The sequence below is a fragment of the Ciconia boyciana genome, chromosome 11 (genome assembly GCF_034638445.1).
Source record: "Ciconia boyciana chromosome 11, ASM3463844v1, whole genome shotgun sequence".
In the NCBI taxonomy this organism is placed as follows: domain Eukaryota; kingdom Metazoa; phylum Chordata; class Aves; order Ciconiiformes; family Ciconiidae; genus Ciconia; species Ciconia boyciana.
In genome coordinates, this window is record NC_132944.1 from 3,910,826 (window position 1) to 3,932,130 (window position 21,305).

Consider the following 21,305-nt stretch of genomic DNA (forward strand, 5'->3'; position numbering starts at 1 on the left):
AAGCAAGGTGACTAGTGCTACAGCCCGTTTAGAGCAACCCACTGCTAATGGCATCAAACAGATTCAGATCTCAGAAAAGGTCAAGCTCCAGCATCAAGTAGTTCCACGAGTTTGCAGCTGAAATCAAAGCAGCGACTTCTCTCCTAACGCAATCCTGCTGCAGCTCCTAAAACTGTGCCCTTAGAAACAGGTTTTCTTATTTCCCAACTGGTCTACAATTTGTGTTAGTTTTGACCTTCAAATTTCTCTGCAAAATGACACAGATAGGATTTCGTACTTCTTCCTCAAACATTTAGCAAGGTTAAGGAGACTGCTGTCTCAGCAGGTCGTGAAGCTCTTGATTCATGCCTGTAGAATAGTGTGGGATAATAGCTATTTCTACTTGCTTGGCACCCAGGATAGTACACTAAATAAACTTCAGGATGCAGACATTTCAGCAGTTGAAAAGTTCAGGGAACTGAACTCCACAACACAAAGGAATAAATATTGATTTATCAAATCACAAATTAGAAAGATTTTGAATGAAAGTACATCAGTTTCAACCTGTTTGAATGCTAATTTCTATCTTACTCTCCCAACATCAAAACTCTACCTTAACAAGTTAGAGATTATGAAAATTATTAGACTGCTCCAAATCTGTATGTCCATTTTTGACTGTTTGTTCCTATTTTTGAAGCATATTTGGGGTTTTGCTAAATTTATGCATTGCTAGGTCCTCTGCACAGTGAACTCCCACGTCCTTTCTTGGTAGCTACTCATTTTCTTAGTGTCTAAAATAAAAACTCCATTTGACAAGGAAAAAAAAAAAACCAACCATGAAGAGCAAACCAAAATCCAGCCCTTTAAGAACATTTATTAGCTTATCACAACAGAAGCCATTTTCTTTGCCTTCAAAGTCTACGTACTACCCAGCATCCAAGTCACAAGCAAGGTGGGTGTGGATTTGAAAATAGCAGATTGGGGACCATCTTCAATCCCAGAGTGAATGGGTGCACTAACAGTAAGTTACCACGGTTGCTGATCCAGTGACTTCTCATCACCAAATTAATACCTGAGGAACAGCATCAATTAAAATTAGTATATTTGCTTTCTGACTCTTGTTTCCAGAAGATAAATGTGCAGGATGTAAAAAATCTGAATTATCACATAATCCAGAAGGAAGCTTATTAAAAGGATTAAGACATCTGTTCCTTTTATGTACATATATTTTGAAGTATCTCTCTCATGCTCATAACACAATTGCAAATACTGAATTCAACTTCTTATTCCATTTCAAAGCTCACATGTGCTCTGCATGACTCCATGACTGGCTCACCTTGCCCTAGTCTCAGGGTACAGGAACTCTGTCTCAAAGCAGTACTGTCCCTCTTTCCTGCCAACACAAATATCACTGCTGAAATAAACAGCTGTCAAATATTGCCACAGCAGAAGCCTCATACGTTTTATCATCCATTTACCATTAAAAGCTGTTTAAGATGTTACATAAAGATATACTAATCCTTTCTCACCCTTCATCATTCTTCTCGCCAGCTAATTTTATTCATGATGTTCTTTCAAAAACCACAGCAACTTTATGTATTGGATAAGATTTACTTTATAATTACTAACTGAAGGAAGCTCTTAGCTTATGAATTATTTGAAAAACAGTCCCATAAGAGTTAGACTATAAAGTTGATAAACAAAACACTACCTTTAATAGCGCGAATTTGGAAATCTAATACCAAATTAGCACACAGCATCTGATATGTTTGGTTCTGAGAAGATAGTCCCAGATCTATGGTTTTGATGGCGAGCTGGAAACTTTTTAAGCGACACCTGAAATCAGGAATCACTTATCTGTCTGGAAAGGAGGAAGTTATTCGTCCAGAAGATAGCTGAAGTGTAACAGCAAAAACCAAAGCTGATTAAGTAGTTATCCTATGTCATTTACCTAAATATGTACGGATTTATTTAAATTCATAGCGTAACAGCTGGTTTTTTGTTTCAGGTGTAGAAATTGCTGTTCTTTTTAAACATTAATCAATCCTTAGAAGACAAAGTCTTAAATTCCATTATGTTAATTTACGGTAATAACAACATGCTCAAATTGATTTTTAATGGTTTTTAATTCAAGGAGATAAAATAAGCAGCTATTCATGCCCTTTTGACACTTTAATTAGCGCCAATCTATATCATGGACCTAATTAAACATCAGGGGAGGCGGGAGGGGAAAAAAGGGGAAAAAAGAGAAGAGGTCAGCTGTTTGCAAACCACGCAGAATTTCCACTGCAGCAGACTCTTTCTCCTCCTCAATTCACGAAAGCTTCTTAGAATGGTGCAAAACCACATACCCCGCACAACTTTGGCTTGCCACCACCGGTGCAAGAGAATTTTCTGCTTCTATGCAGCTTACATTTGCTAAATGAATAGTGCTTTCAATCATTTTGATATAGCAATGTTTTTCTTCACTCTTTTATCCTGGTTCCCATAGCAACAAACACTTTCGCATGAGACTGCAATGCTGCTGCAGACTGCATCATAACCCGGCCGTCAGCAGCACACAGCTGCTTGACAAGGCAAGATTAAGTGAAGCCATAACCTCCAATTTTTTGATACACTCATATTAAAAAAATCCTGATATATTTTATCTGTATGACCCAGACACCATGCTAATTGCTATTAAAATTCTTGATCTTACCAGTGACGGAAAAAATCCCTGTGTCCTGAAGCCAGTAAGAAATGAAGCTTTCACTTCTTTCCCCACAGTTTCCTTTGGAATATTCTAACATTTATAGTTACAAAGTACTTTTATACAGCATCACCACTTAGCATTCATTTCAATATGTATATATAAATATGTTTGCAATCCTATAATGTGGCAAACATTCAATGTACCGCACAGATAGATCTACCAGCTGCCTAAGGACCTGGTACTATAATTGCTTAGTGAACTGACATTTGGAGTCTTTATTTAGTAAGTTATTACTTGAACCAAACAACAAGCTTTTGATGACCATTCACTAGGACTGAAAAGATACCTGCTGTACTCGTGACATAACTGGCAATCTCTGCTCAAGAGGCTTTGAGAGGAAACAGCAAAATTAGGACACAGCAGAACACAAGCCATCAAAATCAACTGGAACAAGCCTCAAAATTCGCTTCTAATCCTCAACTATGTCTGATAACAGCCAGTAATAAAATCTTCTGACTTATGCCGCTCCAAATTAGACAAACACATGGCTAACCCTGCAGCAATTTTTTTTCACCACCTACTGTAGGCAATGACACTAGCTTGAATTTTTCCTCGGGAAATGTTGCCATCTAGTGACTGCATGTTGCTATACGCTTCATAATCGCCACTAGAGAGAAGACCTAATTTGTATTCACGTTTCCTGAGTAAGAAAAGTCTGATCGATGATTCAGAAAGAAGAGTTACAATTGCATGGTCATATTAAAGGAAAAAAAAAAAGGGGAAAAAAAACCTCCCCAATATAAGATGCATTTAAAACTGTTCAGATAAAATGTATTTATTAATGCTAACAAACTAGGAAAGAAAATCCCCTACGAGACATCCTAAAAAAAAAAAAAAGAGAGGAAAACAAGGGACTCAGTAACTGATTTTCCTCCATTATGCTACAATTCTGTGTGATTTAAAATTCTGTTGCCCTGCTACAGACTCAGATTTCTCATCTGCGCACAAATTACAAGTTTAGTAGAACAAACGTTAGCTTTCTATTGCAGATGGGCTCTACAGCCCATCTTCTGCACACCCTACCAGCCTTAGGGTTTATGATACAAGATAGGCATAATTTGTGATCAAATCACACCTTTCAAAAGGTGGGAGACAGTTTGCTGTTCAGCAAAGAAGGCAGCTGGTCAAAGATTAGACAGACCAAGATCAAAAGCTTCTCAAAAGATTAATGTGTTTGAGTGACGCACGTGAAAACACTTTGGTTTTAGAGTGCTCATACAGGAGCAGCAGGAAATGTGTGCAAAATTCACACTTTGTAAACCAGTAAATTCACTTCTAGCAAAAAGGCCTATCGCATGTGTTCTGTGTGGTATTTTCAATAAGAACTAATTGTGTAAGTGATCAAAGTCAAAAAAAGGATACCTTCAACTGAGGACCTAAACATTAAGCTCTTTATTACAATGCTTGAATTTTTCAATGCCAAGAAGATGCAAGAACAAAAGGCTTGGCTTCTTTGAAGTCCCTTACTGTCTTCCGTCACTGCTTTCCTTCCGCTGATGCTCATTTTTCCACTATACCAAGCTGTACATCTTACGTAAACAATGTCAGAACTGCACAATAGCCTCTAACACTAGAAACTTGTCAACAGTTAGAGACAAATCTTTCAGGAGTTACTGAAATAGAACTTGAAGTGAGGAAGGTTTTTAAAAAATAAAAATTAAAAAAAGAGTTTAAAGCTGATATTTAAATACAAACTACACAGTCTACAGAACCTTTTCCATTGACCTGCAAGTATAAAAATATTACATATACTGCCAGAAGTGTGAGCTACAACAGTTTAGAAACCTAAGTATAAATTGCACTAATTTACTCTTTAAAATAACTTATAAATTTATAATTTATACCAACTTGGAACTCTGTGATGACAGGAATTAGTCCTGTATTATACAATGGGCAATATACAATATACAGTATACAATACTAAGGTGGCATCATTTAGTTGCTTGTCTGTGTTTACGCAGGAAACACTCCTTCAACAAATCATTCTATAAGATGATAGTTACAACAAACAACTAAGGCTGAAATGCAGACCACTTACACTGGGACCCAGCTTTGGTGCTGCACCTACCCCTCCGTATCGACCTAACAGGAAACCAAGGTCTGACAGCCCTGAATGCTACAGCAGCTGAATTTGCCCCTCTTGATCTCAAGTACCACAGTAGTAGGTTGTCTGAATATGAACACCCTTTTAAAAAAATTTTTTATTTTTTTTTTTTAATGAACTCTTCTGCCAGTTGTGTGGTAATGAGAACATTCAGTAATGGACCTTGGATTAAAGACTGAAACACAGTCTCTTAAATACTGTTCCAATTCTGCATTTTCAGCAACATCCAGCACAAGTTACTTCCCACTCTGATCAGAGTAAGGTTGGGAGAAAGAAGAGAGGGTTTGTTTCTGATTTTACAAAAATGCTGGCACATTACTCACGTAATCATTCTTGAAAGCTATAGTTAAGTTCATTTTGAAAAATGAAGACACAGTTGCTGGCTTTTAATTTTGAATAACTATGGCTTTATCAGTAGGCTAATTCATTAAAAAACTAATTAGAAATGCAATCAGGTTGCAAAGTTTGTCCAACTGTTTAATCTATTTCATCAAAAAGGATATCTATAAAGAGTGCAGCTATTCTTAAGGGACAATATACCTATCAGTCATTTATAGGAATAAAAAAAGCAATGCAGTCAAACTCATTTTACAAAGGTTAATATAGTCTGAAAAGCATTTATCCCCAATTTTCTCATTTTCAGGACATGCTGAAGCCCCAGAGAGTCCAAAAATAAATTTTTAAAAAGCTAAGTATTATGCCTGTGACACTTTCAGAGATCAAGTCTCTTCAAAAGCAAATAAGTAGGTTTTGGGAAGGATGGAGTTCCCAAAATTTAAATAAATGAATATTGAAGAATGCTAGCATTCCCAATGCCACCTTAAAAAGTTACCTCCCAAACAAAACTGACATCAGTGAGGAACATAGGAAGAAAACCTTAAAAGTAATGCCTTTTTCTTTTAAAAAGCTAGATTTTAAAAGCCATCCTTATGTGACAAAAGCCATTGAGTATGCAAACTAGTAATTATGAAATCGCATACTGGAAGTATATTTTAGTATTATTTTATTAATCACTTAGTAATAATACAGCTCTACCTGTGGTCATATTCTCTACACAAAGATTCTCAAAATCTCAAAGACCATACTGTTTTGAGAGGAATCTTGAGGAATCCGTTTTATGGTCAATTACAGAATTATGTTGAGACTCAAGAATTGCCTAAAGGACAAACGATTACTTTAATTCCAAGCATGTTGAATATTGCCAATTAATATAGTTGCCTGCTGTTCTCACCCAACCTTTGCAATGGCAGCGCTCACATTTGGTTCCACTTGTATCCCCACTACTCAACACTTACAGAAAGCACCACGTAAAACCCAAATATGTAGATGAGGTAGGGTTCAAATTGTTTACTAATTCTTATTAATGTCTTCTGGATGAGTGGAGGTCACTTATCAGTTTCTTCTTGAAGCTTTCCTCCTGGAAAAGCAAAACTATCTCAACCATTCAAACACTTCCTTAATAGGATGATTACACTTTTCTTACATTCATGTGAAAATTAAGTATGCAGGTCTACTGTCAGTCATCAAAACAGTAAAAGCATCTTGAGAAAGCTAATTAAAGCTAAGAACAAACACTTTCACCCCCTCTCCAGCTTATTTTTCCCCAAAGGAAGGATCACAGTATGTTCTGTTATGGAAAAAAGAAAGCAACACTTACTAATCCATAAAACCTTCTTACATATCCAGACTGGGCATGTGCTTATTAGCAAGCCAACGCTGCAGCATTTTTGGACAGTCTGTATCATGGATCACTAACTTTTCCCACATATTTCAATATTTACAGTGCTTGTACCACGTAAGCAGTTATGCAAAAGCTGCTCATGGAGAATTTAATTGCTAACTACTGTCCATGATAAAACGCAGCATAAGCTGTAATTGTTCACTGAAAGTTGGGTCACCTTCTTCAACACCATTTCAGTTGCTGAGTAAAGGCACACAGGGGTGGAATGTACGGAAAATGTACAGTCTTTTCCTGTACGGAAAGACTGAACAACTGAAATGGCACACAGTACAACTGAATGAGGCTGTAACTTCCACATTTCTCCACCTGGTCTCAACTTCCCAGGCACAAGTTATTTATGAGAGGAGGAGAAATAAAAATAAAGGTTATGGAGGTGGAGAAGATGGGATCCTTTTGTTACTAACACACCATAAACCCACAACTGACTCTCAAAATGGCTACCATCGCCAATAGTTCTCCTCTTACTGCTAATTTAATACTGCATTTAAATTATCTAAAACTTATCTGTTGTTTTCTACATAAATTTCACACAAATATTTTTCACATTACCTATATACATATAAAGATTTAATTTTCGTCACTAGGAGAAAATTTTGATTTAAACCTCTGAAACTCAGGTTACAACTATTACACAAGCTAGGGCAGTTGTGCTGGGGTTTTTTGTGGGTGTAGTGGGGGGAAGGTGGGTTTGGGGGGAGGAGATGTTGGTTTGTTTTGGTTTTTTTTCCTTCAAATGCACCTACGACAAAGTATCAACCTTATCTATAATAACCAGATGAAAAGAAAAAAAAAACAACTTATCTAAAAATTATTTTAATTTGGAACAATAAATACCCAGAATTTAGCTGCCCAAATTCTTCTCTCTAGTGGACCCTTTTGGGAGGCTTAACTGTGCACTTCCATGCTTCCACAGGTTGATTTTCCTTTGCGGTTTCTCTCATGCTGAATTTCTTCAGATTGTATAACATGATTTGAGGATACTTTTAATGATCCTGTGACGTATTTAACTTGTAAATTATTAGTATGTATTCAACCTTACTTACACCCTAAAATATATTTCTCATTGGGATTTTACACAAGCAAAGAATGCGTTCTCGACAGAAGAAAGGAATAGTGCGCAAACATGTTCAAGCACTGGGCTGACATGCAAGTAAGCAGGTTATATCTGTTTATAACAGGAAGACTAGCCCATTGCTCTACCAGTTTGAGGCACATTTGTGAAACCCAAAATTAAACGCTATTTTAAACTGGTTACCAGCCCCATTCCAGTAACATTGGCTCAGAAAGATACAACAGAAATATGAAATTAAGTTAGCACACTAACAGTGAAATACAGCTTTGTAAAGTTCCAGAACACACACCCCCCACCTACCCACCCAACCCTGGCAAAGAAAAAAAAAAAAAAAAAAGCAGGAGCCATTACCAGTAGCATTGGGCATTATTCTCCAGTAGCTTCTCCACCATGTGCTCCACCCTTACAAACCAGCTTGGCACAGCTTTGTATATCAACGGAGTATCTGACCTGCAGAGAGAAGGTGATGGGGAAGGGAGAAAAACAAACAAAAATATTTTCAGTGCTACATTGTTTTAAAAATACTCTTTAAAATGTATTTTTGTACATTACAGTCCCCTGCTTGAATTCACTGTTGTTCCTGAAATATTATCACAGTTACAAAGGTTGGATTTTGTTTTGTTTTTTAAATTACACAAACTGTTACACTTATGTGAGCTACTATTTTAAAATCAAATCCCAAAAAAATTTTTAAACAGCCTTCAAACCCAGCAATTCAAGTAATTTGTATAGCAAGAGAAATCATGAGAACATCCAAACAATATTTGAATTTGAAATTTACATTCCTACATAGTACAATAATACAAACTTCAGTAAGTATTAAAATTAATCATATTTAAGTCTTCGACTTTAGCTCATTCTGTATCTTTTTTATGTGTACATCAATCTGAAAAGCCAGAAAACATTATGCTATGTTTTTACTATCTGTATTTAAAAGAATAATAATAAATCATAAAGATGAAGTAACAGTACCCAGGGTTAACTAGAAGAATGTCCCATTCCAGGAGGAGAAGGAAAGAAAGAGATCCAGATAAACATATAAAAGTAAGAAGTTATAAAGACATTTTAATATATCCCTTACTTCAACATTCAAAGAAAGTCATATGAAACCAGTATATGGTGGGAGCAGATTCAGAACTTGGCATTGCTTAGAAATGGGAACACTATAGGGCAGAGTGTACAGACTGATAAGTTCCCTAAATTAGCCAGTAAAATCAGTATCTCTAAGCATCTGACTGCATTGTGTCTCAACCTGGTCTCTTATTTGTCAGTTCCATAATACACCTGCTTAAGATCTTGAGAGATTGTTCAAGTAGCATGCATCCTTCTAAAGGATCCAGTAATCAAACAGTGGGTAAAAGTCATTACAGGAGAGTTCAGACATTTCTAATCCTTCACATCCATCCCATTGTTCCAACTTGAAAAGGGAGACTGAGCCCTATGGGATGGAATCTGTCTACGGGTACAGAGCAGCTTCAACAACGCTGGGACAAGCAGCTCATTCTCCCTTAGTATCAATCCACCCCACAAAATGTTTCTTAAAATATTACTTTTGTTTAAGTCACTTTGCCTCAGAATTTGGAAATACACTTGCTCAACAATAATTCACAAGCAAAGACCCTGAGCAACTACCATTATCTCCTACACGCAATCGTTACTGTAAACGACCCATCTTAAAAGTTTAATTCATTATATCCATAGCAAGGACTCGTTTGAAATGCACAAACTACTGGAGATTATGATGTAAATTAAAATTGCTACTGTGGAAACGCTTCCTAAATGTACACCCGCCGGACCAACAAAAGAAAAGAAAACCCACAGCAAAGGTTGTTCAAACCCGAAAAACTGCACTCACATTGCATAAAGCCCAATAATGAAAAACACATCGCTTCTTAATACTAGATTTCAAAAGATATTTTCCTTTAACTATAAGCGATACATTTCAATCTGTATTTTTTAAGAGTTAAAGTATCTATAACCTTACAGGAAATGGTAAGAGCTCAAAGCAGTAATAACATAGTAGCGTTCTAGCTATTAAATGCAAACGTGCTAAGCTAGGAAGTTCTGCTTCTCAAATTTAAGTCCTAACACCTAAAAAAGGGAACAGTTCCGTTAACTCCTCACACAGCAGCAAGATCACAGTTAAAAAAAAAAAAAAAGTATTCTGCAAGCTTCAAGATACTCCAGAATATTTCAGTCTCAACGAGCATCTTGTTTCAGATGTGCTGAAGAATGATGAATTGCCATCACATATAAGATCTTGAGTTACTGGAAACAAGAAGAATAAAACCTGATAAGAGTTTCTCACATGGTCTTAACATATTGCAAAAAGAATGCTGGGACAATAAACTGGTACCCAATCTCTATCAGGAGTAAGCAGCTGACAGATGGGGCTGATGGAAGACAAGCTTTAGTGCAAAAGTAGCTTCAGACACAAAAGATCTATGAAAAAAAGAGACAAGCAGATGAAGCCGTGATCATTTCCCAGGCTTTCCACCTAACACTGTAACTTTATAATACTCGATAACCATTCCAAAGCACCCACAGAGCACTGTTTCCACCTACATGAAGGCAGTAAGAAATGGGAGATGGCACAGTTTCCCTGAATATTATCTTTCTTCTAGCTGTACTGCCAGGTAGAGTCTCGGCAGGAGACAAAACCAGAACAACGTACTGAAAATCTGCCCAACCAGTAGCATCTTACACATTTCTACCCCTCGTGACTGGTGAGAGGGTTGAGGAAACCAGATTCAATTCTTTGCTGTAGAATCAAATGAGAAATACCCATTTCTGGGTTGTGTTTTTCCACCAATACAGAACAAGGCAAAAACCACCCAGACAGACCTAAATCAGAGACTGATGCTTACAAAATTCCTACCTAAACATTCCTCTCTGTCTCAACTGAACGATGTTTTGTTCCCCTTATAAATGCGTCCTTTAGAACTGTATCAGGGGAATCAAAGCACCTGAGCAAATTGCCTGTTCCTTAGGAGTGCCACAATATTAGCATTCTCTGAAATACTATCTTTATACTTGAAAAGATGAAGATTGGAAAGACCATTTTCTGTGGAAACTACACACTCCCAATAGTTTTCTCATACGTGTTTTGGACTGCATAGCTGTTGTAAAGAAATTGTGATCTTATTCCCATTCCATTTTCTCGTAATTTAGGAAACAAATGATAGATAACTGACCACGTACTATCAAAGATGCTTCTTGGCTTTGCTTTCACTGGCCTGAAAAAGACAAAGCTCTGTATCTGTCAATGGTAGAGCTTCCCAATATTGCTTCCTAATAGAAGGGCATGCAGTAGCTGCGATGGACATTTCAGCTGTCATGCCAGTTACCTTTGCTATCTTTCAGAGTTGTTAAATTGCTACCTCGACCATATAGACTCACAGAATCTCATATCTTTATAGAGTGTTTTTGACCAATGATGGCCATCTTCAGCAATTCCAATGAAGGGGAAGTCTAACTGAAAACTATCTACGGTGTACTTAGCAAGTTGCTACTGTTTTCCTCTCTCAGATTTTAAAGTTTAGTTGACAGAAAATTACTACATATCCCAATAACGAGGAAATGTAGAGAAGGACCCTAATCTGATAATATGTAAAAGGAGGGAAAATATCTCAACATACTGAGGATTCAACAACTGCTTGGTTTCAGGGAAAAGCATGAACATTAAGTAGAAGAGTCTGATTTCAAAGTTCTCTTACATTAATCAAAATACCTTACAACTATGTTCAAAGTTACAAACTACTCTTCTACTTTTAGCATATTCCAATTATGGTTTGATTTCTGATGGCAGTGAAATGAGCTTTTCAAGTAGAATCCATTATTCTGTTCTTCCCACCAGATAATTTGCTGCTAGGTGCTGCCTGCAACTTATCATCAATCAACAAAAATGTCAACAGAGTGGCAGGATTAAGTATGTTCTACAGAATCAGCATTTCTACATTACTGGTTTGTCTCAGAAGGCCATGACTGTACATTTGAATTGCTACATAAGAAAAACACAAGTATCGCTTGGTTTTGGGCTGCCATTTTTCAAAAACCTGTCCCAAATCATCAAGGACATAACACTTGAAGAGTAATTCCCCTTCTTCCTCTAGGTAGCTGTTAGAAACAAACCAATCATGCTATTCAAGAGCAAGTAAAGGTTACTCTTGCTATAGAACAAAGATAAATGCACACTGCTAAAACTTCACCTAGTAGCACTAAAGCTAGACAGAGAGAAAAGCTTTTATCACAGTTATTTCAGTACAGGTGCTGTATGCATCAGATATGACTTAAAATGTTCAAGTCATTTCAGATATGTAATTAGATTTTTTTTTAAAGTGTGTCTCTACTTGTAATAAAACAGTTTAATACAATATTCCTACTAAAAGATTACTGAAGTTTCTTTTTTTAAATTTCACATTTTTCAGTGATTTTTTTCCCCTCAATTTTGCAATAGCAATTGTATACATTTAAAACCAGAGAGGACGCTAATAAAACATGCTTCATTTCTAGATTAAATTTGTCTAGCCTGTATTTCTCATAACTGAAACTTCTTACATTAGTTTACTATACTGAAGGCCCATGGAGACTTGCACATGGAGTCCTCCTTCAACCTCTGCAAAATTCCCAATCTGACAAGGAAGATTCTTGACAGGCCACTGTGCTGAACCACCTATCTGACATTCCAGAGCTAATCTTGAATTTCTAGTTGACAAAACCAAGTATTTCTAAGACGTCCCCACAGATACTATAAACATGTCAATTGCTATTTCAGATCAGAGATGTAACCATTGTTTGTGAACTCTATTCAGGAATGACTGAGCAGAAAAATGTATTTATGTATTATTACACTTACTACCCACTGCAGTGGATAAATGCTAACTTTGATTTTAATCAACAATACAGACGTTTCCACACTATAAGCAACTGGGCTGTACCAGACTCCAAAGAAAGAAGTAATTTTACAAGGTTAAAAAGAAGTAACTATGGTAACAGCTATAATAAAGCCATTTTATCCGAAACATGGAAAGTTTGAACACAAACATTTACAGACATTCTGCGATATACTTATTTGGATACAATTCAAAGGGTACCAAAATATTCTTTCCCACCACTCAGTACTTAGCTGTTTAGAAAATAAGCTTTTTTGGACTTATAGCCATCTTCAAAAGGTAGTTAGCAGTACTACATGCAACACTGAAGAATGAGAAGTTCAAACTACAAAAACACACCTGTAAAATCATAATAGAAAAAAAAACTTTCAGCACTACACTTTAATTAATCAGATTTATGGCAAAAAAAAAAATTTTACTTGATTACTAAACCAAAATTGGAGCTCTCCTAATTCAATATACTTGATTCCTGTTACTTTTAGTAACTACTTTTAGTCTTGTTAAAAAAATTAAGCAGGTCAAGGGAGGGGAAAAATAAGACAAACCTGAAGAACTACTCAGTTAGAACCCTCAATCTTAAAGCCATTTGCACTTCTCTCCTTACCTCCAGCAGAAAGGATAGCTGTGTTTAAAACTACTGCTGTGAACCAGTCTGCCTTTCTCTTTCAGTAATTTAATGATGTTCTTATCTGCATCCTAAAAAGACAGAACAAAAAATTTTCCTTGGAATACAAATTTCACTATTTCAGTAAGCTACTACAGGATTTGTCTCCAACACCCAAATTAAGAAAACCCCTACAAATAATCCAGTATTTACACACACAAAAAATCCAAAAAGCTTCTGTACAATTTATGCATTTACTGCAGAGGCACTGTAAAACACTAAATTTGGAGAGTTATTTGCTCTCCAAATCCTGGTATACAGCATCAGTCCCTTTTTGCCCTTAACTCTGTTTCCATATACACACAGCTGTGTACAAAATTCAACTTTTCTGTAGCACTAATACAAGCCAGAACTCATATTATTTAGTATCTTAAATCTTTTATTGAGGCTTCTGATTTTGTGGAAGGAAGCCTTATAGTGCTTGTTACCTAATATTTAGACCTCACTACAACACATTCCTCTAATGTAACTACAGTTACAGAAGTTGAAGCATCTTTTACAATACCTTACTAACTAAACAGGATTTACATTCTAAGCTGGAAGGGAAAGTTGTACGTTAATAATTGAAGACAATCTACTGAACAAACAAGTGTCAACATGACATTAGGAAAGGAAAAAAAAAATACAAAGATTTATGATACAGCAATATTCATAAGATAAGAATTCAGCATCATAAGAATACTTTCCAAGAGCCTTAAGTTCAGATTCCTCCCAGCAAGAAGATAAAACAAGTAGCCTCCAGTGTTCTCTTATTTGCCTTAATATATAGCAGGAAGCAATGACAGCTGTTTGAGTTCAAATGCAAGACAAGATTAAGTCTTTTTCAAGTAAATTGTGTTTACAGGAACATGCTTTGCTATCAAACTGTACCAGCAGGAACCTGACTAAAAACAATTTGTTTTCTTAGTACATAGAATTAAAGAGGCACTCCTTTATGGATTTGTGTCTGTAGCAGTCTGGAGTTCCTGTGGGTTCCTTTTACATGGATTCTCTGGCATCTATTGGCAAGTAAATTCACATTGCAACACGTCCCACAAGTGGGGAAAATGACTGGATTTCTCTCCTCTAACAAGTCATGTTACACTAACTGGTATAAACTTAGTGACGACATCTGTGAATTCAGAAGTCATCCAGAGGTAAAGGAGGCCTCTGCACACTTGCCTAGAGACTGCATACATAACATTTCCATAAGAAACAAGGGAAAAGTGAGACTTTCTGCAGTAGATGCAAACAGGAGATACTCCTCTTCCATTTCACTACTAGACAGACAGTATTACTTACGTTTCAAATTATTTATTTTTCAGATATTGTAATAAACAATTGCAACACTGTTGCAAATGTTAAAACAAATTTCAATTTTTCCAGATACCAAAGACACATTGAAGACAAAGCCGCTTAGGGAAAGAAAACTTCTACCATACATAAAATTTATCTTGAATAAAGTAGTAATTTATTTTCTCTAAGACCACTAACCTTCACGTACTGTCCAGCAAAGTCAGTCACTTCTGCTGTGAAGCAGCCTGACGCATCAACCGGACAAACGGGCACAGAATCTTTCTGAATAATATTAAAATCCATGCAGACTCTGTAATCATCCTACAAAAGAGACAAGTGCCCAGTTATAGAAATACAAAATACTGGTTAAAATATCCACCCCTGGAAAAAAGAAATTAAATATTAAAGAGAAAATGTGATGACTGGACAAGAATAGCAAAATACTCAGCCTTCAGTAATCCCAAATATGCATAGGAAAAGATGTATTTTACAGGATTGTACTTATATTCTTCACAGAAATTATGATTTCTTCAGAATATATGTGTTTTCTCTCACCTAGTAGAGGGGATATGTGCATGTGCTTCTGTGCATATACATACACATGCATATATATACACACATTTTGTGTGTGTACGTGCACACATACATACATGCAGTGAACAGCTTCAGGCTACTACTGCATAGTAAAGGAACTGACAACCGCTGTGTCATGCTCTCGTACCAGGCAGACTTGTGTCTGTTTAGCACACAAGCCTGCATGACATTTTTCAGAAGGCAGGCTGTTTTAATCAATCTAATTCCAAAACTCCACAAAAGAAATCCCATTTTCTGAATGTCTTAATGATCCAAAGCCTTCAAATCTGTATTTCTCAATCTTTGTTGGCCCGTAGGTAATGCTACTGACCAAGAATCACACATGGACAACATCACAGTTTATTTTCCTGGCCAGCCTCCATTTAAATGTTTAATTTCCTGTAGCAGTAAGAAAAAAGAAAATTAAGAAAAAGAGGGCCACTTCAGACTTTCAAGAACATAACTAAACAACAGTGGTATCTTAAAACAAAATTATTAAGGGAACAGAAAAGTTCAGATAGACTTCATTCTGAAGTGAAAGTAAGTCCATATCTTAACCAATTATCACTCCAGATGACCCACGTTCTTGCCCTAAGGCGAGAGAACATTATTGGGGGTGGGAGGGGAAGGGAGAAGGGGACAGCTGCAGATCTGTCACTCTCAGCACATTCACAGAATAGCTTCATTTTTCCTCAAAGAAAAAGGCCCTGCCTAAGCCTGCATCAAGTCAGGTTGCCTTTTTGAGTCTTAGAGGTTCCTGTATTGCTGCTCTGATGAAACAGGGGAAACAACAGACTTCAGGAACAAAAACTGAAGTCTTGTGTAGCGTGAAACACAACCTGCAGTGACCCTGCCCGCCAAAACTGGTAGCAGTTGAACTGTTAGCCTCCTCTATGCTTAGAGCTCATTTACCTTTCGTAAAAGACAGCAGCTATTTCACAGGAGTTGCACTCTAAAGCAATTTGTCCACCTTGATCAAGGAGACCACACCAGAAGCAGGTGTGTAGAAAAGCATTAAATAAGAAAGTGCTCCACAGCTATCTAAATTCTCCTTTCCTAGATATAACCAACAGAGGTGAGCCAACTTTGGAGTGACAGAGCAGAGTATCCAGATCCTTTCTGTAGTCCTCATCCTGTACCTCCAAACCTACCCACTAGTCCCTGTAGTTACCAGCTCCCTCAAGCCAAATCTGGCAGATGTTGCCTGTTGATCCACAGTCTATTTTACAACGATGAAACTCATCCATAGCGATAGGGAAGTTGGCTACTTCGTGTACCAAGGCATCACGCATAGAAATTAAAAACCACTTCAGCTACAGCACTCATTTACTCTAGCCCATAGTCTCTTTCCACTCTCCAGCAGCTGCGGACAGCCATCATGATTATTCAGCCTCCATTTGGTCAACCAGCTTCTTCAGTCAATAGATTAACTGAGATAAGCCCATCCTCAGTTGACCTTTCATCAGCTATTATTGCTGAGATACAGCAAGCAGACCACAGTGTTTAAAATGTAGGCCAGATGACAGAACTAATGTCAACCCTGATTTGGCAGTGAATTGTAAAAGGCTTTGAGGAAGCAGCCAGCAAAAACTACAAAGCTTGGCATGCTCACGACCTAGCTAAAACATAATTAAAAACCTTCCACTTCGCAGGACCTAGGTCAAGAGGTGGTTCAGTTCGATTTGCATCACTGATGCAGCCAATGATATATAAAGGGCTTTGCTATTTTGGTTTTCTACAGTTAGTTCCTTTCTTTTGAAGAACTCAAACTTGAATGTCAAAGCTTTCCACACTGACCTGCCATCTGATTTAATGAAGATTTGCTTCAGTAACCACAACCCAAGAATATATTCACGTACATACGGAAATCCACAAATGCTAAGCTCCACTGGAAAGCTACAACAAATTTCAATTCTTTCCAGGATAGAAGTCAGTGTTCACTTTTGTACCCCTGCCACAATCAGATCTCTCAAAAGATTACAAATTAGAGTTAAAAACCATACACAAAATGAATGAAGCAGAAGCTATTAAACAGCTCATTCATGAGAACACAAAGCTTTTCTATCTGAAATTAAAAAACAAAACAGAACAAACCCATGAAGTCAAAAGGCTCACCTTCGGCACCCCTTAACAAAAATCAAGTATACTTTCGCAATTTACTGAAAAGAAAGTGCAACAGTAACGTATCTATGAAACTTCTGTGACTCAGTCTGAGAAGGCACTAGAAGTATAGGGCTTGTATGCAAATTAAAATGTTACTAAAGCTTTTTAAGTTGACTGTAGATACCTCTACATATGATGAAATGCCTGAGCAGCTGAATTTTAGTGTCATGTTAATCTGGAGGTACAATGAGTTTACAGAGTTTTTAATACAGGTTTGCCTTGTTCTGTGAGCTTTAATTTTGGTTTCTTTTGAACTGAAATAACAGAGTGCTCTGATATTGTGTGGCAGCTTGTATTTGGCAAAAGCATCACACAAAACAATGAAACTACATACCCTGGAACTAAATGAAGGTGAATTTTTACTTTAAATTTTGTTGGAGAAGGATACATTTCTAAGCTATCAGCAATACAGAATATGCATTAGTAAGTAGAATTTAAAAAAACCTTACTTTCTATCCCTATTTATCAAAGGGACTTACTTACATCAAGGGGAAGGGATAGAGACAAGATACAACACTTTCTGTGAAGGACTGTGCTCTTTTTCTTCTCCTCTGACCCTTGCCTCCTGCTCCACTTACCCCTTTCCTCTTTCCTATTCACCTTCAACACAACAGTAAAGGAATTCACAGAGAAGCCAATTAATTAGAAAGATAGTCCTGCCTAAAGTCATGAGTTATCTCCCTTCTTTCATCTAAGCTTGTCTACTTAAAGGCAAATATTTAATGCCAACACGCATAACACTCAGTAATTCTATACAGAGCCTACTGTACAATGATGAATTTCTGAACCTAAACCAGAACCCTTTGTGAGCCTTTATGAACAAAACTGATCAGTGGGCTGTCAAAAGTGAACTGTATGCATCCCAAAAGAAAAAAGGTAGCAGCATTAAGTGCAACATATACTATGCAATTTCCTTCTAAAGGTAGCATATCCAGTTGACTCAGGTCTATGCATCATGCATTATAAAGTCAAGCTGCTCCTTAGCTAACGAGTGAGAAGTTGTGTTTGTGACGTTAGCGTACTTTTTCCTCACACAAATATTTTATGCATTTTTTTCTTTGTAATGCATTTAACTGATACTCTCATGTTTTTTAAAAAAATTTGTTTTAAAGATAATTGCTGACTTCCCAAGAGAGAGAGAGAAAAGATTCCCTCCCCCCCGTGTTTACACAAATCTCTGTGGGCTTATAACAAAATCAAATAAAAGAGGGCAGATAACCCTTGCTCTAACTGGCCAGTCAGGCTTTCCAACAAGCTGTTTCCAAAAACTAAACTGTATTGTGCAAATACACAACAAAACAATACAGCAACCAAGGGAAAGTTTCTTCCAGAGCTCCTTCTCTATCAGCAGCCTATTCCCTTCCTTTACTCCATCTCCTACAGCAAGAGTTCCTGCCTCAAAACCAAGTCTGCTCCCTCACCCCTCAGTCAAGTCCTTGCAAGATTTAGCTATAGGGGAATATCTGAGGTGCAAGTAGTGCAACAGGCTTCAGACTTCTTAAGAGACTTTACCAGTCACCATAAATTTCTTTATTAACTAATAACATACAGCCCAGCCTGATTTTCTTTATTCACAGCTGTATTAAGCTGGGACATCTTTTCATATCAATGTTCGTCTTGACAAGGGAAACAACATCACAATGGATGCACCGTTCAGAAAAATGCAGAAACAAAAGACAGAAAAGGATGGGATATTTCACATGACAACAAAGAGGCCTATTACTAATGCCAACAGTTTCTGGAAATTATGATAGAGCTCGTGGTCCAGGGATTGCTAATTGCTGGGCATTGGCAGCTCTATTGCAAGTTTTTTGAGGGCATCTTTGGATAATGACTGAAGACAGGACACTATACAAAAAGGACAATGAGTCCAAACTAGTGCATTTAATTCATGTGTCTAAAAACTGAAATTATGAAATCCATGAAAAGTTATCCCTCTCAACCTTCAGAATAGATTAAAGGAAACGACAATAAAGACAGAAAAAAGAATGGAGTGCAACAAAATCCTTTTACACCGAGGGATTAAGTCTCAGTACAAAAGCAGTCAAAGCATTTTTTCCATGCTCTAAAAGCCCAATGACTAATGAAATTGAAACACTGAAGAGGGGCAGCATGCTGAGCAGAACTGCAGCTACCATCCAAAACTATCACTTAGCAAAGCCAGTTTTGACTATCAGGGTAACAGATCATTTCTTCTCGAAGCTGTAAATTTAGACTTTGAGAAAAACTAAGACCAATGACACTCAGAACATACAGCAGTGAGTTCACTCCACATACCACAACAATAACCAAATCAAGGGACACCTAAAATCTCCGGTCTAGCACACAAAGGGCACTAGTGAGTTAAAGAACTAACTAGAATACAGTGCTACATTGTATTCTTACATTTTTAAGTAGCAAATGTGGGGATTATTTAATATCATAGCTACCCTGAGAGAGTCCCCAGTAGCTGGAAAGCCAAGCAGTGTGTGTTGGAACAAAATCACCGTAACAGATACGTAGTTCATACTCACAGCACCAAAATAGGGGGCCTGATGTACAACACCTGTGCCTTCCTCCTCCTTCACGTAACTGTCTACCACCACAGCAAAGGCACCTCTATCTTTGCACTGTAATACAAAAATATGTTTAATAGATATATGTATCCACATATATACAGCAAAACAGAATTCTTAAGAACATGGAAGAGCCACTAGCCACCCACAAAAGTAAAGAACTGCATCAAAAATAAGTGACACAGTAAAATGTGACATTCCTAACATTATTTAATCATTTCCCATCGGTAAGATGCACAGGCTGTATACTACATTTAAACAGTGTCAAATGTGATTAAATCTGACCTCTCCAGAAGGCCTCATAGTCAATTACTCTTCAAGCCACAGATCTTCACACAGCTCTGTGCTTAACAGACTACAAATCAATACACTCCTGTAAGTGAGGATACAATCAAGCAAGCTACAGGGATTCTATATACAGAAGTCTCCTTGCATTTTTGTATGTCCACTGTACCTTCTAATTTAAAAAAATAAGTTTGCTTTTATAGTAATACGTTTCCTTTATTTCCTGTAGAGAATGAGAAGGCGGTATCAAGTAAAAACAAAAAAACAAAAAACACCACACATGAAAAACAAACCAGAAAAAATTGCCAAGAAAAGATCTGACAATTTTCAGTGTGTTCATATGTAGATATTCCTTAATACAAAAGCAGTAAAAAAAAATTACTGCAGTCACAGCTGAACCAAATATGTTACAAAATATTAGGTTTGGCTTGCTCTGAAGAGGGATATTTTGAGCTAAGACATCCATTACAAACAACCACAACAACAACAACAAAAACCAGTAGATGCCCATCTGCTCCTTAGAAGTACAGCAGGTCTCAAAAAATGTATCCATTCCAAACCTTTACACCTGCAGTCCTGTTTTCCAGATTCAGCTGTTTGACCTTTCTCTAGAAATAACAGGTCCTGCTCCCTACAGAGGTTTTCTCACCTTTGCCGACTTCAGCACGTTTCAGAACAGATGATAGTCACAAATGACCAAATCCCTTACACAAGTTAACATCTGCTTGTCCAGCAGTACCATAATCCACTTCAACTCTTAGAAAAATTTAATCCATTTTTAATCAGAATTTTTTAAAATATATAAATATATTTTTATATAATTATAATATATTTATATTCTATAATATATTCTATATTTTTATATAATATTTATATAATATATATTTATTTTATATATATATATAAAAATTCTCTGCCCCCTCTCTTATTGCTACATATTCTATTATCATCAGCGGTGCTACTAACTACACTAGACTTACTCAGTGCTTAAATGCTGCCCAGGAGGACATCCATAAAAAACAGATAAAGCAGTAGTTATCTTAGCAAAGGCTTTTAACTCTTCAATGGAAAACACTACGCGTCTGCAACTGTTACCCACAGTCAAAGTCATTCTATTGTGAATACAAAATTTGTGGACTTAACAGGCAGATAACAGGAGCTCACCAGATGAAAAGTTGGGAGAATACTGCCTATTTATCAATGTGAATTGGAAGTTTCTCAGCAATCTGAAGTCGAACTACTATTTATCA

The 21,305-nt window shown here is 36.8% G+C and overlaps 1 protein-coding gene across 1 annotated transcript in view; it reads right to left on the reverse strand.

Annotated features, from left to right (window-relative positions):
• The window catches only part of IARS1 (isoleucyl-tRNA synthetase 1), a 111,633-nt gene that overhangs the window by 60,974 nt on the left and 29,354 nt on the right, over positions 1-21,305 (reverse strand). The window contains exons 11-14 of the mRNA XM_072875570.1: positions 19,729-19,824; positions 14,678-14,800; positions 13,145-13,236; positions 8,000-8,098 (exon numbers count right to left, since the gene is read on the reverse strand). Of these exons, the coding sequence (XP_072731671.1) occupies positions 8,000-8,098; positions 13,145-13,236; positions 14,678-14,800; positions 19,729-19,824 (410 nt within the window). The remainder of the gene's footprint in view (positions 1-7,999; positions 8,099-13,144; positions 13,237-14,677; positions 14,801-19,728; positions 19,825-21,305) is intronic.